The following is a 12,690-nucleotide window of genomic DNA, read 5'->3' on the forward strand; positions in this document are numbered from 1 at the left end:
AACACACACACACACACACACACACACACATATATATATATATATATATAAAGCTGTTTCTCTCTCACCTTAAAATAAGCAGTGTAGATATGACAGCTTTTCAGTTCTTCTTTATGTCCTGAATATGTAGAGAACTGACAATAAAAATCTTTGAATTTGAATCAAACCAAGAAAACACATAAAATGATCTAAAGATAAAGAAACATTTTTAAACACTGATTATATTCAGTTCATCTTACTTTTTACTGAACAGTGAAAGATGTTTCTTCATGATTGACTGTTTTTAAATATCTACTTGACGTTTGCAGGTGTACAGATCATTAAGAACCTCTGAGTTAAAGAACAGTCACTCATGTGTTTTACTGGTGGATAAGATATGAAGTGATTATAACCTGTAACCATTAAACTATGCAGGGAGTGTCAGAACTAGTGTGACAGCTTAGAGAAAACAAAGCTGCATTTTGCCAACTGTTGATACATCCATCATACCAACACTGAGTTTAGAGAGTCTGAGAGCTCGTCACTATAAATTTAAAGACACATTTAGATGTTTTGTTTTTGTTTGTCTCTATTATCACAAAATCAACAAAACTTTTCACCATATAACAAAGCTGAAAGTATAACTGTTTGGTTGCACTAATGCTTTTATTTAATTTTTGAATTTTTGATTTGCATTCTAAAACAATTAGAAAGCAAAATCAAAAATTACAAGTAAAAGTCACTTGGAGCAGATTTATAAAAGTTGCTGACTGTAAGCAGTATATATTTTTTAAAATGTTGTGTTAAAAACTAAGTATTTTCATTGTAACATGTCTGAGATGTTTTATAAAACATTGGGATGAAAGAAATGAGATTGTTAAGGAGGTCATTTTAGAATGAATTTTTATTAATTTAGAACCGTTTAGAAGAGCAACCACGTGCAAATGAAGTTTAAAGAAAATCATTCCCAGGAATTCATTCTTTGTATTAGATTCTACATAAGACTCCATGTGATTACTGTTTCACTCTGAACTGATTAGAAGGAACATGTCACTGTTAAAATGTTATGTCTTGTGTTTGTAGGAAGATCTAACAGCAGAAATAAGACTCTCCTGTATCCAGCTGTGTCCATGGAGAGAGACCAGTCTAAGAGTCAACCTGTTGACTTCAAACATGGACAGAAGTCAGCTGATCAAGGGTAAGAAAAGGACAAAAAAAAAAAAAAAAAACATTTGAAGATTCCAATTACTAAATAATTCAGAACTTGTATTAATCTGCATTATATTTTTACAGGATCCCTCAGCAAAGACCAGATGCCTCTGGAATCGCAACTGTGTCCATGAAGAGTGACTGGTCTAAGAATCGAACTATTGACTTTAAACATGAACAGAAATCGGCTGATGCAAGGTCAAAATTAACACACATGTCGAAGAGTCAACCTGTTGACTTCAAATATGTACAGAAGTCAGCTGTTCCAGGGTAAGAAAAGAACAAAAAAAAACATTTGAAGATTCCAATTACTAAATAATTCAGAACATGTATTACAGTTTTTTCCAATTGCTTAAACACAATTTTTTATAACTAGGCTGGTTTTATCAAAATACTAACACAATTCACCAAACCACACACCCAAACTGCAAAATACCTCATATATCCCACAAAATGAAGCACTGCAACCAAAATCAAACTTTTGCACCAGATGGCACACACTTTTTTTGTCTTGACACGTTTTTGTCTAACCAACTACACACTGTTGGGCGTAATGAAAAGCACTCTCATCTTTAGTATGCTTTGCCATAATACTAACATAGTTCAAACTGTAGAGAATTCTTCAGATTGTTCACATGCACAGAAATATTTACAGATACACACACGTGCTATTGAAATATTTTATTTTTCATCAAACAAGTCAGTGCAACATATGCACAGCAGATATATTTACTTTGCAGTGAACTAAAATATGCTCACAAAACAGTAAGCTAAAAAATACAATTGCAGAAAAAATGTGCAGAAAAAATTAAAAAAAAAATCAAGAGGAAAGCAAAATAATTAGACAGTTAGGTCTGGCCACAACGCCCCCGTCAACATTGCATTCTCACCCACCCTCTTCCTCTTCTTCTTCCATTGTTGTTGTAAAAGAAAAAAAGATGCTCACCTGTGGTCTTTTAGTATTGCTTACTTCCTGATTGAAGTGTTAACAATTACATAACACCTATTTGGCCAGGTAGCACATATAGTGGCCAATGAGCTCATGTAGTGTCATTTTAAATGGCAGTGTTTTCAAATCGCAAACATGTGACTTTATGTCAGATTGTTGTGTCTTATGCAGAGAACCGCGTTCGGTACCCTTAAAAAGTGCCATTTCGAATTGCAAAATGTGTGTAAAGCAGAAAATGTGTTTAAAGTTTTGGAGATTTGAGATTAGGTTTTGCTCCCTATGTGTCAGTCTAAATATTTGTGCTATCCATGCCATTTTAGTGTGTTAGCAATTGGAAAAAACTGTAATCTGCATTATATTTTTACAGGATCCCTCAGCAAAGACCAGATGCCTCTGGAATCGCAACTGTGTCCATGAAGAGTGACTGGTCTAAGAATCGAACTATTGACTTTAAACATAAACAGAAATCAGCTGATGCAAGGTCAGAATTAACACAGATCTATTAATTATTATTCAGTTGTGTTCATTAGACCAGTGTTTCCCAAGTGCTGCTGGGGTGGGGGGTGTAGAGGTTTTTTTAAAAGTCCAGTTGCCCTTTTATGAACGCTTTTTTGGATATACCATGACCTGGATGACTGAGAACCTTCACAGACAGTTACACATAACATATAAAGATATGACACGACATTACATGGTAGCATCTAAGAAATAAAAAGAAAATCGAAAGAAATCAAGTGCAAAGTTAGTGCTTTACAAACACTATGGTCGGTTAACAAGAGAGAACCCAGGGTACAGTAAGAGTCACTGAGGCCAAATCCATCTACTTTATTGGTATTCACTGTTTCCTCTCTCCACAGCACTGAATAACATGCAGATTTTGTCTGTGTTCATTCATTATTATATACATAGGATTTTATTTCAAATTTCCCTCTTACTAATTCAGTTTGAAAAACCTCCTGTTAAATGTGGAAATATAAATTGTTGCAAATTCAGTTTCTTCTGTTAAAACATCACGCTCAGTAATCAGAGGAACATTTCTTGTTCTCATCTTTCTGCCATCAGTGACAATGATAATCAACACCAAAGTGTGTTTGTTAAAGAAGTTAGTTTGAATCAAAGATGTTTCTCCACAGACTTCAGCAGCAGATCTCAGTGGTTTCCAGTGATCATCATCACAAAGACCTGGACTCCATATTCATGGTGAGTAAATGTTCAATCACAGCTACTACTGCTAACCTCAACAACCACAAACTAGCACTCTGGTTGGAGAAGTCTTCATGTTGAATGCTGTCAACAAGCAGCCTTTCAGATCAACATGATTGTGTTCTGATCATTTAAGTTGGATTATTATTCTGTTCCAGCTGCTGGAGGAGAACATCATGAGTTTTATGAAGAACGAGCTGAAGAAGATCCAGAAGTTTCTGAGTCCAGATTACCCAGAATGCTTCGAGAGCCAGAGGGAGGATGAGGAGGTGTTGGAGGGTGAGGATGAAGAGCAGAGGAGGAGCAGCAGAGAATTATTTGTGAAGATCACAGTGAACTTCCTGAGGAAAATGAAGCAGGAGGAGCTGGCTGACTGTCTGCAGAGCAGTAAGAGGATTTAACAGCTTTAACTTGATGGAAAGAGGAAATGGAGGAAACATGGGAGAAGTTTATATTTCTAGACTCTGATGTTAATATGATGAAAACATCTGAATCACATCTATGAATTCTTCTGGACTGAAAACAGTCACATGTGAATGTTATTAAAATGAATGAGTTCACTGATTTATTACATTTCTTGTTCATTCAGGAACTCTTGCTCCAGAGTGTGGATGTAAAGTTAAATCTACTCTGAAGGAGAAGTTCCAGTGTGTGTTTGAGGGGATTGCTAAAGCAGGAAACTCAACCCTTCTGAATGAGATCTACACAGAGCTCTACATCACAGAGGGAGGGACTGCAGAGGTCAATGATGAACATGAGGTCAGACAGATTGAAACAGCATCCAGGAAACCAGACAGACCAGAAACAAGCATCAGACAAGAAGACCTCTTTAAAGCCTCACCTGGAAGACATGGACCAATCAGAAGAGTGATGACAAAGGGAGTGGCTGGCATTGGGAAAACAGTCTTAACACAGAAGTTCACTCTGGACTGGGCTGAAGACAAAGCCAACCAGGACATCCACTTCATATTTCCATTACCTTTCAGAGAGCTGAATGTGGTAAAAGAGAGAAAGTTCAGCTTGGTGGAACTTGTTCATCACTTCTTTACTGAAACCAAAGAAGCAGGAATCTGCAGCTTTGAAGAGTTCCAGGTTGTGTTCATCTTTGACGGTCTGGATGAGTGTCGACTTCCTCTGGACTTCCACAACACTGAGATCCTGACTGATGTTACAGAGTCCACCTCAGTGGATGTGCTGCTGACAAACCTCATCAGGGGGGAACTGCTTCCCTCTGCTCGCCTCTGGATAACCACACGACCTGCAGCAGCCAATCAGATCCCTCCTGAGTGTGTTGACATGGTGACAGAGGTCAGAGGGTTCACTGACCCCCAGAAGGAGGAGTACTTCAGGAAGAGATTCAGAGATGAGGAGCAGGCCAGCAGGATCATCTCCCACATCAAGACATCACGAAGCCTCCACATCATGTGTCACATCCCAGTCTTCTGCTGGATCACTGCTACAGTTTTGAAGGATGTGTTGGAAACCAGAGAGGGAGGAGAGCTGCCCAAGACCCTGACTGAGATGTACATCCACTTCCTGGTGGTTCAGACCAGAGTGAAAAAGGTCAAGTATGATGGAGGAGCTGAGACAGATCCACACTGGAGTCCAGAGAGCAGGAAGATGATTGAGTGTCTGGGAAAACTGGCTTTTGATCAGCTGCAGAAAGGAAACCTGATCTTCTATGAATCAGACCTGACAGAGTGTGGCATCGATATCAGAGCAGCCTCAGTGTACTCAGGAGTGTTCACACAGATCTTTAAAGAGGAGAGAGGACTGTACCAGGACAAGGTGTTCTGCTTCGTCCATCTGAGCGTTCAGGAGTTTCTGGCTGCTCTTCATGTCCATCTGACCTTCACCAACTCTGATGTCAACCTGATGGAAGAAAAAACGACATCTCTGAAGTCTAAAGTCTTTAGAAACAAATCTAAGTTAACACGTTTCCATCAGAGTGCTGTGTACAAGGCCTTACGGAGTCCAAATGGACACCTGGACTTGTTCCTCCGCTTCCTCCTGGGTCTTTCACTGCAGACCAATCAGATTCTCCTACGAGGCCTGCTGACACAGACAGGAAGTAGCTCACAGACCAATCAGGAAACAGTTCAGTACATCAAGAAGAAGATCAGAAAGAATCTGTCTGCAGAGAGAAGCATCAATCTGTTCCACTGTCTGAATGAACTGAATGATGGTTCTCTAGTGGAGGAGATCCAACAGTCCCTGAGATCAGGAAGTCTCTCCACAGATAAACTGTCTCCTGCTCAGTGGTCAGCTCTGGTCTTCATCTTACTGTCAGCAGAAGAAGATCTGGATGTGTTTGAGCTGAAGAAATACTCTGCTTCAGAGGAGGCTCTTCTGAGGCTGCTGCCAGTGGTCAAAGCCTCCAACAAAGCTCTGTAGGTGGATTAAGGAACTATTTGAAACATGATTCATGTAGTAAATGACAAATAAAACGTTTTATGTTGATTCTTCTTCAGGCTGAGCAGTTGTAACCTCTCAAAGAGAAGCTGTGAAGCTCTGTCCTCAGTTCTCAGCTCCCAGTCCTCCAGTCTGAGAGAGCTGGACCTGAGTAACAACAACCTGCAGGATTCAGGAGTGAAGCTGCTGTCTGCTGGACTGGAGAGTCCTCACTGTAAACTGGAAAAACTCTGGTTGGTACTGATTCACAAGTCTTCTTTTAAATGTTGGTTGTTTGGATGACATTAAAATATAAAACAGGGATTTACTGTAGGTTGCTACTTCATTAACTGGATTCCAGAGATCTAGTATGACGTTATTGTAGATCTGAAGCAGAAAGATGTGATGTCCGGGGGTTGTTCCAGATATTGTTCTACCAGGTGATTCAGGTTAGCTAGCATAGATGCTATCTCTCTGAAGGAAAACTCTTCAAGGATCAGATGAAGTTAGAACAGTACAGTGACTGTTTACAGGCTGTAACAGTCTGAACACTGCTCACAGCTGTGGACTATGAACGCACCATGATTTATGTCAGGTTGGTTAGTACAGCGTGTGATTCCTTCATAAGAACAATCACATAAAATCACTGAAATTAACCCAGACAACCAAGAATGTTAAGTGAACTGATCTGTCTGATGCTGACATTAGGAACTGAAGGCTGGTGACTAGTTTTACATTCAAACATGTTTTAATGCTGCACCACCTGAAGGATTATTGTTTGCACACATAACCCAATTTGGTATTTATTAAGTGGAAGATTGATAGAAACAATTACAACACAGAGTCAGATTCTGTTTGTTGATCAGAAATCTCAGTTAAAGCCTTAAATCTGGTTGAAACCCTTTTTCATCTTTGTGAAAATTATATTAATGAAACAAAATCATCCAGACAACAGTGGTCCAGATCACAGACCTGTTCATAAACACAATAAAGACTTCACAAAGCTGAGAACTGTGTTTAAACTTTAAATCTACGTTAGGGGTCGGCAAATAGCTGAATTCAATGATGCTGCGGTATTTAGCATTGCACTTGATCAAAGTGTGGAAGTGAATGACATCTCACGTTTGCCAGTCATGGCAAGGTACTGTGATTTAACTGTCAGAGAGGAACTTTGCTGCTTGAAGCCAATGCCTAACACAACAAAAAAAAAGAACTGGAAAGTGTTTGCAGTGACCACAGACGGGTAGAGACCAGGCTACTTAAACTTGTTTCAGTAATAAAAATGAGCAAAGCAATTGAAATCTAGAGGATTTAGATGAGTCCTTTTGTCATAAGTTCATGTTGTCTTCTCCTGACAGATCAACAGATTAAAACAGTATACAAAAAACTCTAGTAAGGATGTTTTCAAGAATAATAAAATAAAATGTATTTAACAGAAGAAAATCTGAATCAAATCAGTATTTGTGTGATCAGTGTTTACAACACTTGAGCTCAGTTTCTTAGTAACTTATCAAGGTGATTGTTTCAGCATCTTAGAGAACGTTTCCACTGTTCTTCTGTGGATTCAGACTGACTCCAGGACTCCTAGTTTCTGTTGTTGTTGAAGATACTTCTTTATGACTCTGAATGTTTAGGCTCTCTTTCTTGCTGTGTACGTTTCATGTTTCAGGCTGAGCACTTGTAGCCTCTCAGAGAGAAGCTGTGAAGCTCTGTCCTCAGTTCTCAGCTCCCAGTTCTCCAGTCTGAGAGAGCTGGACCTGAGTAACAACAAACTGCAAGATTCAGGAGTGAAGTTGCTGTCTGCTGGACTGGAGAGTCTTCACTGTAAACTGGAAACTCTCAGGTCAGGATACAGCTGGTTGTTGATGAATTAAATCCTGATTTAGGTTCATGTTGGTGCAGAAGTTCAACATCTGGAGGATTTTCCTTCTTCTTCTTGAGTTTCTGATATTTTTCTATCTCCAGTCTGTCAGGTTGTCTGATCACAGAGGAAGGCTGTTCTTCTCTGGCCTCAGCTCTGAGCTCCAACCCCTACCATCTGAGAGAGCTGGACCTGAGCTACAACCATCCAGGAGACAAGGGAGTGGATCTGCTGTCTGCTGGACTGGAGGATCCCCTCTGGAGACTGGACACTCTCAGGTATGGACAGACAACAGGAGCTCACACAGTGTAGGTTTACAGTTACTATTGTTATTTTATTTCAGGACAATGGTCTGACATTGACAAAACATGGCTCCCCAGAAAGAAATGTTTAGTAGAATCAGGTGGTTGATCTGTGATCAGTGTGAAAGCAGTTTAGTTGTTCAAATGTTTGTCAAATTGTTAATTTTAAAGGTCAAGTTTCAGAGAGTATTTAATTTAAATTTCACACGTAGGAGGACATAAATAAAAAGAGCAGATGAGTGAAGACTGTGATCTCTTAATCACTTTATATTCTACTCCTGATCTTTTCAGTGACACTTGACACAGAGTCTGTTTCTGTGTCTCACTGATAAACTGATGAACTCTGCTTCATGTTGAACAGCAGTTAGGACTCATGTTGGATAGAAAATCATTCTGACTGTGTTTCTTCCTCCAGGATGGACCATGGTGGAGAGCAGAGGTTAAAACCTGATGTCAGGAAGTGTAAGTTTGACTAATGATGATAAAACATCAAAGTGTCAGTTTGTCTTTAAATCCAAAGCTGATAGTTGTGGTATTTATTCATTCAAACATCACTGACAAGAGAATCCTGACTAAAAGTATCATCATTAAACTTTCTATTAATGAACAACAGATCAGTGAGTAAAGAAAGAAGAAATCCATCAGATGTGTCAGGTGATAAACTGCAGCTGTGTTGTGCCTTTTTCTCTCCATCAGATTTCTGTCAACTTGAAGTGGACACAAACTCAGTCAACAGAAACCTCAAACTGTCTGACAACAACAGGAAGGTGACATATGTGAGAGAGAAGGAGCCATATCCTTATCATCCAGACAGATTTGACTACTGGTATCAGCTGCTGTGTAGAAATGGTCTGACTGGTCGCTGTTACTGGGAGGTTGAGTGGAGAGGAAAGGTTTATATATCAGTGAGTTACAGAGGAATCAGAAGGAAAGGAGACATGAATGACTGCTGGTTTGGACAGAATGATCAGTCCTGGAGTCTGAGCTCCTCTGATGGTGGTTACTATGTCTGGCACAATAACATAGGAGAATTCATCTCCTCCTCTGTCTCTAACAGAGTATCGGTGTATGTGGACTGTCCTGCTGGAACTCTGTCCTTCTACAGAGTCTCCTCTGACAAACTGATCCACCTCTACACCTTCAACACCACATTCACTCAACCTCTCTATCCTGGGTTTGGGTTTACATCAGGGTCATGGATATATGACTCCTCAGTGTCTCTGTGTTCTCTGTAGGAAGGAGAGTCTTTGAAGTGACAGCAGCTTCAACTCTGAGCTTTAAATGTTGATGGTGGATGATGTTTCTCTTTGGTTTACAGTTGAATCACTAATTGTGATTTGATGTCAGAATATGTTTGGTCTTAGAAGTAGTGAAATGATCTCCTAACCACTGAACTCCTGGAAAAACTGGACTGACTTTGATGATCACTTCTATCTGGATAATCCTGGACACATGAAGATCAAACTGAGAGATGAGAGAAGAACAATTCACCAATTGTTGAAACTTTCTTTTATACTCAGTACAATGCTGTGGCCAGATGCAGCAGAACAGGCCCAAACCAGGACATTAGCACCCCCATGTTTGATGGAGGGATGAGGTTCTGATGCTGGAATGATGCAGTGTTGTTTCATCTCCAAACATAACGCCTCTCATTTAAACCAAACTATTCTACTTTGGTCTCTAAACATTGTCCCAGTAGTCTTCTGTCTTGTCCACATGATGTTTAGAAATGTTCTTTTTTGGAGAGCAGTGTCTTTGTCCATCACACCATGGTTGTTGAGTGGATTCATCAACATTAACATTAGTCAATGTGAGAGAGGCCTTTAGCTGCTTAGAAGTTCCCCTGGGTTCCTTTGGGACCTCTCAGACTATTATGGAGTGATCTTTGTTGGTGGACCACTCCTGTGGAGGGGAACAGTCATCTTCAATCTGTCTGACTGTGGATTATTTGTGGGTTCCAAACTCTGTAGAGATGGTTCTGGAACCTTTTCCAGCCTGATGAGCAACAACAACTCTTTCTCTGAGCTCCTCAGAAAGCTCCTTTGTCCACAAACATGTGTTGTGAAGATCAGACTGAGACAAATCCCTGATTTATTGAAACTAAACCAGGAACTGAACCACACCTGAGTCTCATTACATTGATGGAAACACTTCTGAACACATGGACTCTGATTGGACCTGGAAATCAACTTGGAATCCTAAAAGTACCATCATGTAATCCACTGATTTCAACAAAGTAACTGTATTCTAAATACATCTATTTAATTTGTAACTGTAATGGAATGCAGTTATTCATAGTTTGTATTCTAGAAACATAATGCTGGTACATGTATTCCATTACTCTCTATAAACGTTCTGCTTCACTCTAAAACTCTTCACTTCCTTTTTTTTTTTGGCATCATTAAAAGCAACATATATATATTGGTATAAATGTTGATGTGAATATCACGGACTAGATTATATTGCCAGCATAACATCCCACACCTGTCCATGAAACTGCTCCTGAGTCGACTTAGACTTATTCTTTATTCATCCACAAGGGAAACTGCTTGGTCACAGCAGCTCAAAAACAACCTTGAGAACCACAAGTAAAAAGAAATACAGGCGAAGATAGTTAAAAAATAAAAATAATGAAATAATTTGAAGAGTAAAAATAATAAATGAAGAATGGAGATAAAATATAAGTGAAAATATAGTAAAATATAGTATAAACAAGAAACATAGAAGAAAATGAGTCCAAATGAAAGTAGGACCCAGAATTCCACTGTCCATGTAATCTTCATGTAGTTAAAATGAGCCTTGATTATATTGTGAGAAGGTTTCAGCTGCAGAGACTCAACTCTGATCATATAACCATTTGACATTATTTAGGAGACGCTGTAGATGAAGTTTATTCTGTGTTTTTCTTTCAGAGATCAGCAGGATCCCAAAGAACAAGCACTGACCAATATGTTTGACAGAGAGAACTGATGGGACTATTTCACTGATTATTAGAATGAATTCCTCTCACTGGTGATAGCAGGACGTGTCTTTTAATACTACAACAAACAGCATGTGAGCAGCTAGAAATGGAAAGTTAGAACAGCAGGTGGATTCAGAATTCAACAAGTTTATTGTCACAGACACAGCAAAGGTTCCACTGGGCAATGAAATTCTCCCTCTGAGAGTTCCCTTCACACTAAACTAAAATAAACAACTAAACTAAACTAACATGAAGGAAATAAACTTAGTCTAAGCTTAGAAAAATAAATCAATGAAATACTGTCAGTACTGTCACAGTGGTAGGACAGAGCCAAAGATATGTGCTGATGAGGCAATGAGATGGTTTGTGTTAACAAGTTGAAAGTTGCAGTCAATGGGTGATGATTGAGTGATTCAGTAGTCTGATGGCCTGTGGATAGAAATAGTTTTTTAGTCTGGTTGGCCTTGCTCCCACACTCCTGTAGCGTCCTTCCTACTTGTTCTGGACTCAGCACCTGGAGAAGAAAACTCCTAGAAGTCTCAATCCAGATGAGGCAGAATTTAGAAACTATTAAAGAAGTCCCCAGCATCAGCACAAGAACATCATCTAAAGACAAATACTTTGTGGTCATCCTACTAAAGCAGAGCAGACTGAACACTGTGCATCTTTCAGAGGCTCAGCAGCAGAAGACTGACTGAGGATTTCCCTGCACATGTGGAAAAGAAGTTCCTCATTTAATGGCAGCTTCATTTCAAACAGGATCACTGATGGTAATCAACAGTAGCGGTTTAATGGGGCGTTCTATTTGTCCACCGAACTCGTTTTCCGAGTTGTTTTCCCGAGTTATGAACCGGAAGTTGCAAATAGAACGCCCCCGAGGTCGTATATACAAGTCGTCAACTCGTCGAGGCTCAGAGGACCCCGAGTTCAGTTTCCAAGATGGCTACCACGAGCATCACACGTAGTAAACATTGTGGTTTTCTACTATTTTAAGCACTTTTGTCTTTGTTGTAACCAAATGTAGAAGTCGTACACATAGCAGTGTATACGGTTACCCAATAGGCATGTCGCTACAGCTAAATACCGCTTAATAAGTTATTTTGTAGCTTGTGCAGTTTAAATTGGCTAGAGACGCTCCATGTTGCTATGACAACAATGCCGAGTCTTGAGCAGAAAGCGGAGCAGTAGCCTATCGTTAACGTTAATCAAAAATATTCAGATATCAAACTGTGAAATATGTTTGTGTAATATGTAGTGAACATGTGAAATCCGCGGTGGTTGCACTGTAAACGAGATAAACACTATAAATGTTACGAACCGTCCAAACTGCCTAGTGCAACCAAGCACATTGAACCACATTGATGAACCACAAACTTTGATTGTAGCTGTACTCTTTCAGAGCTAGCGCAACAGCGACTTTCCTGGAGGTGTCCATCTTTTCTCCGACCTGTCGTAAACAGAACGCAAAAACCCACTGTAACTTGTTTTCCGACACGGATGTGACGTCACTCCTGAGTTGCAAGTCGCGCTTACAAGACAAATAGAACGCACCATTAGGCACGGGCGAACCGGGCAGTTGCCCGGGGCGGCATTTTTTCATGACACAAGGGGGGCGGCACGAGCACTTGGAAAAAAATAAACAAATAAATCAGCGCCGCTACATGGTTTTCTGTTATCTGTCATATCTGTGTGGGGAACTGGAGGCAGTCTCGCCCGGCCGTAATTCAATGTAGAACTGCCACTGATTTGTAAAATTAAAGTCAGACTGTTTAATGACTGAATGAATTTACTGGAGGGAAACATGAAGAGAAGAATTAGAAATAGTCTCCTGAAC

General features: G+C 39.7%; 1 protein-coding gene across 1 annotated transcript; it reads left to right on the top strand.

Moving 5' to 3' along the window:
• Window positions 1-905: 905 nt before the first annotated feature.
• Window positions 906-10,297, top strand: LOC311498922 (uncharacterized protein). The gene is made up of 11 exons (XM_084559707.1): window positions 906-1,177; window positions 1,273-1,458; window positions 2,505-2,618; window positions 3,271-3,337; window positions 3,499-3,727; window positions 3,930-5,730; window positions 5,812-5,985; window positions 7,401-7,574; window positions 7,697-7,870; window positions 8,310-8,356; window positions 8,591-10,297. The coding sequence occupies exons 1-11, from the start codon at window positions 1,041-1,043 to the stop codon at window positions 9,127-9,129; spliced, it is 3,642 nt and encodes a 1,213-aa protein (XP_084415833.1). The 5' UTR covers window positions 906-1,040; the 3' UTR covers window positions 9,130-10,297.
• Window positions 10,298-12,690: the final 2,393 nt, after the last annotated feature.

The sequence above is a fragment of the Chelon labrosus genome, assembly GCF_963514085.1.
Source record: "Chelon labrosus genome assembly, chromosome: 14".
In the NCBI taxonomy this organism is placed as follows: domain Eukaryota; kingdom Metazoa; phylum Chordata; class Actinopteri; order Mugiliformes; family Mugilidae; genus Chelon; species Chelon labrosus.

Excerpts from the sequence above, each read along its gene's own strand:
- LOC311498922 (XM_084559707.1), top strand. The coding sequence starts at position 1,041 with ATGTTATGTCTTGTGTTTGTAGGAAGATCTAACAGCAGAAATAAGACT. Across the intron at positions 5,731-5,811 it reads AAAGCCTCCAACAAAGCTCT|GCTGAGCAGTTGTAACCTCT; the intron begins GTAGGTGGATTA and ends ATTCTTCTTCAG. Across the intron at positions 7,871-8,309 it reads TGGAGACTGGACACTCTCAG|GATGGACCATGGTGGAGAGC; the intron begins GTATGGACAGAC and ends TTCTTCCTCCAG.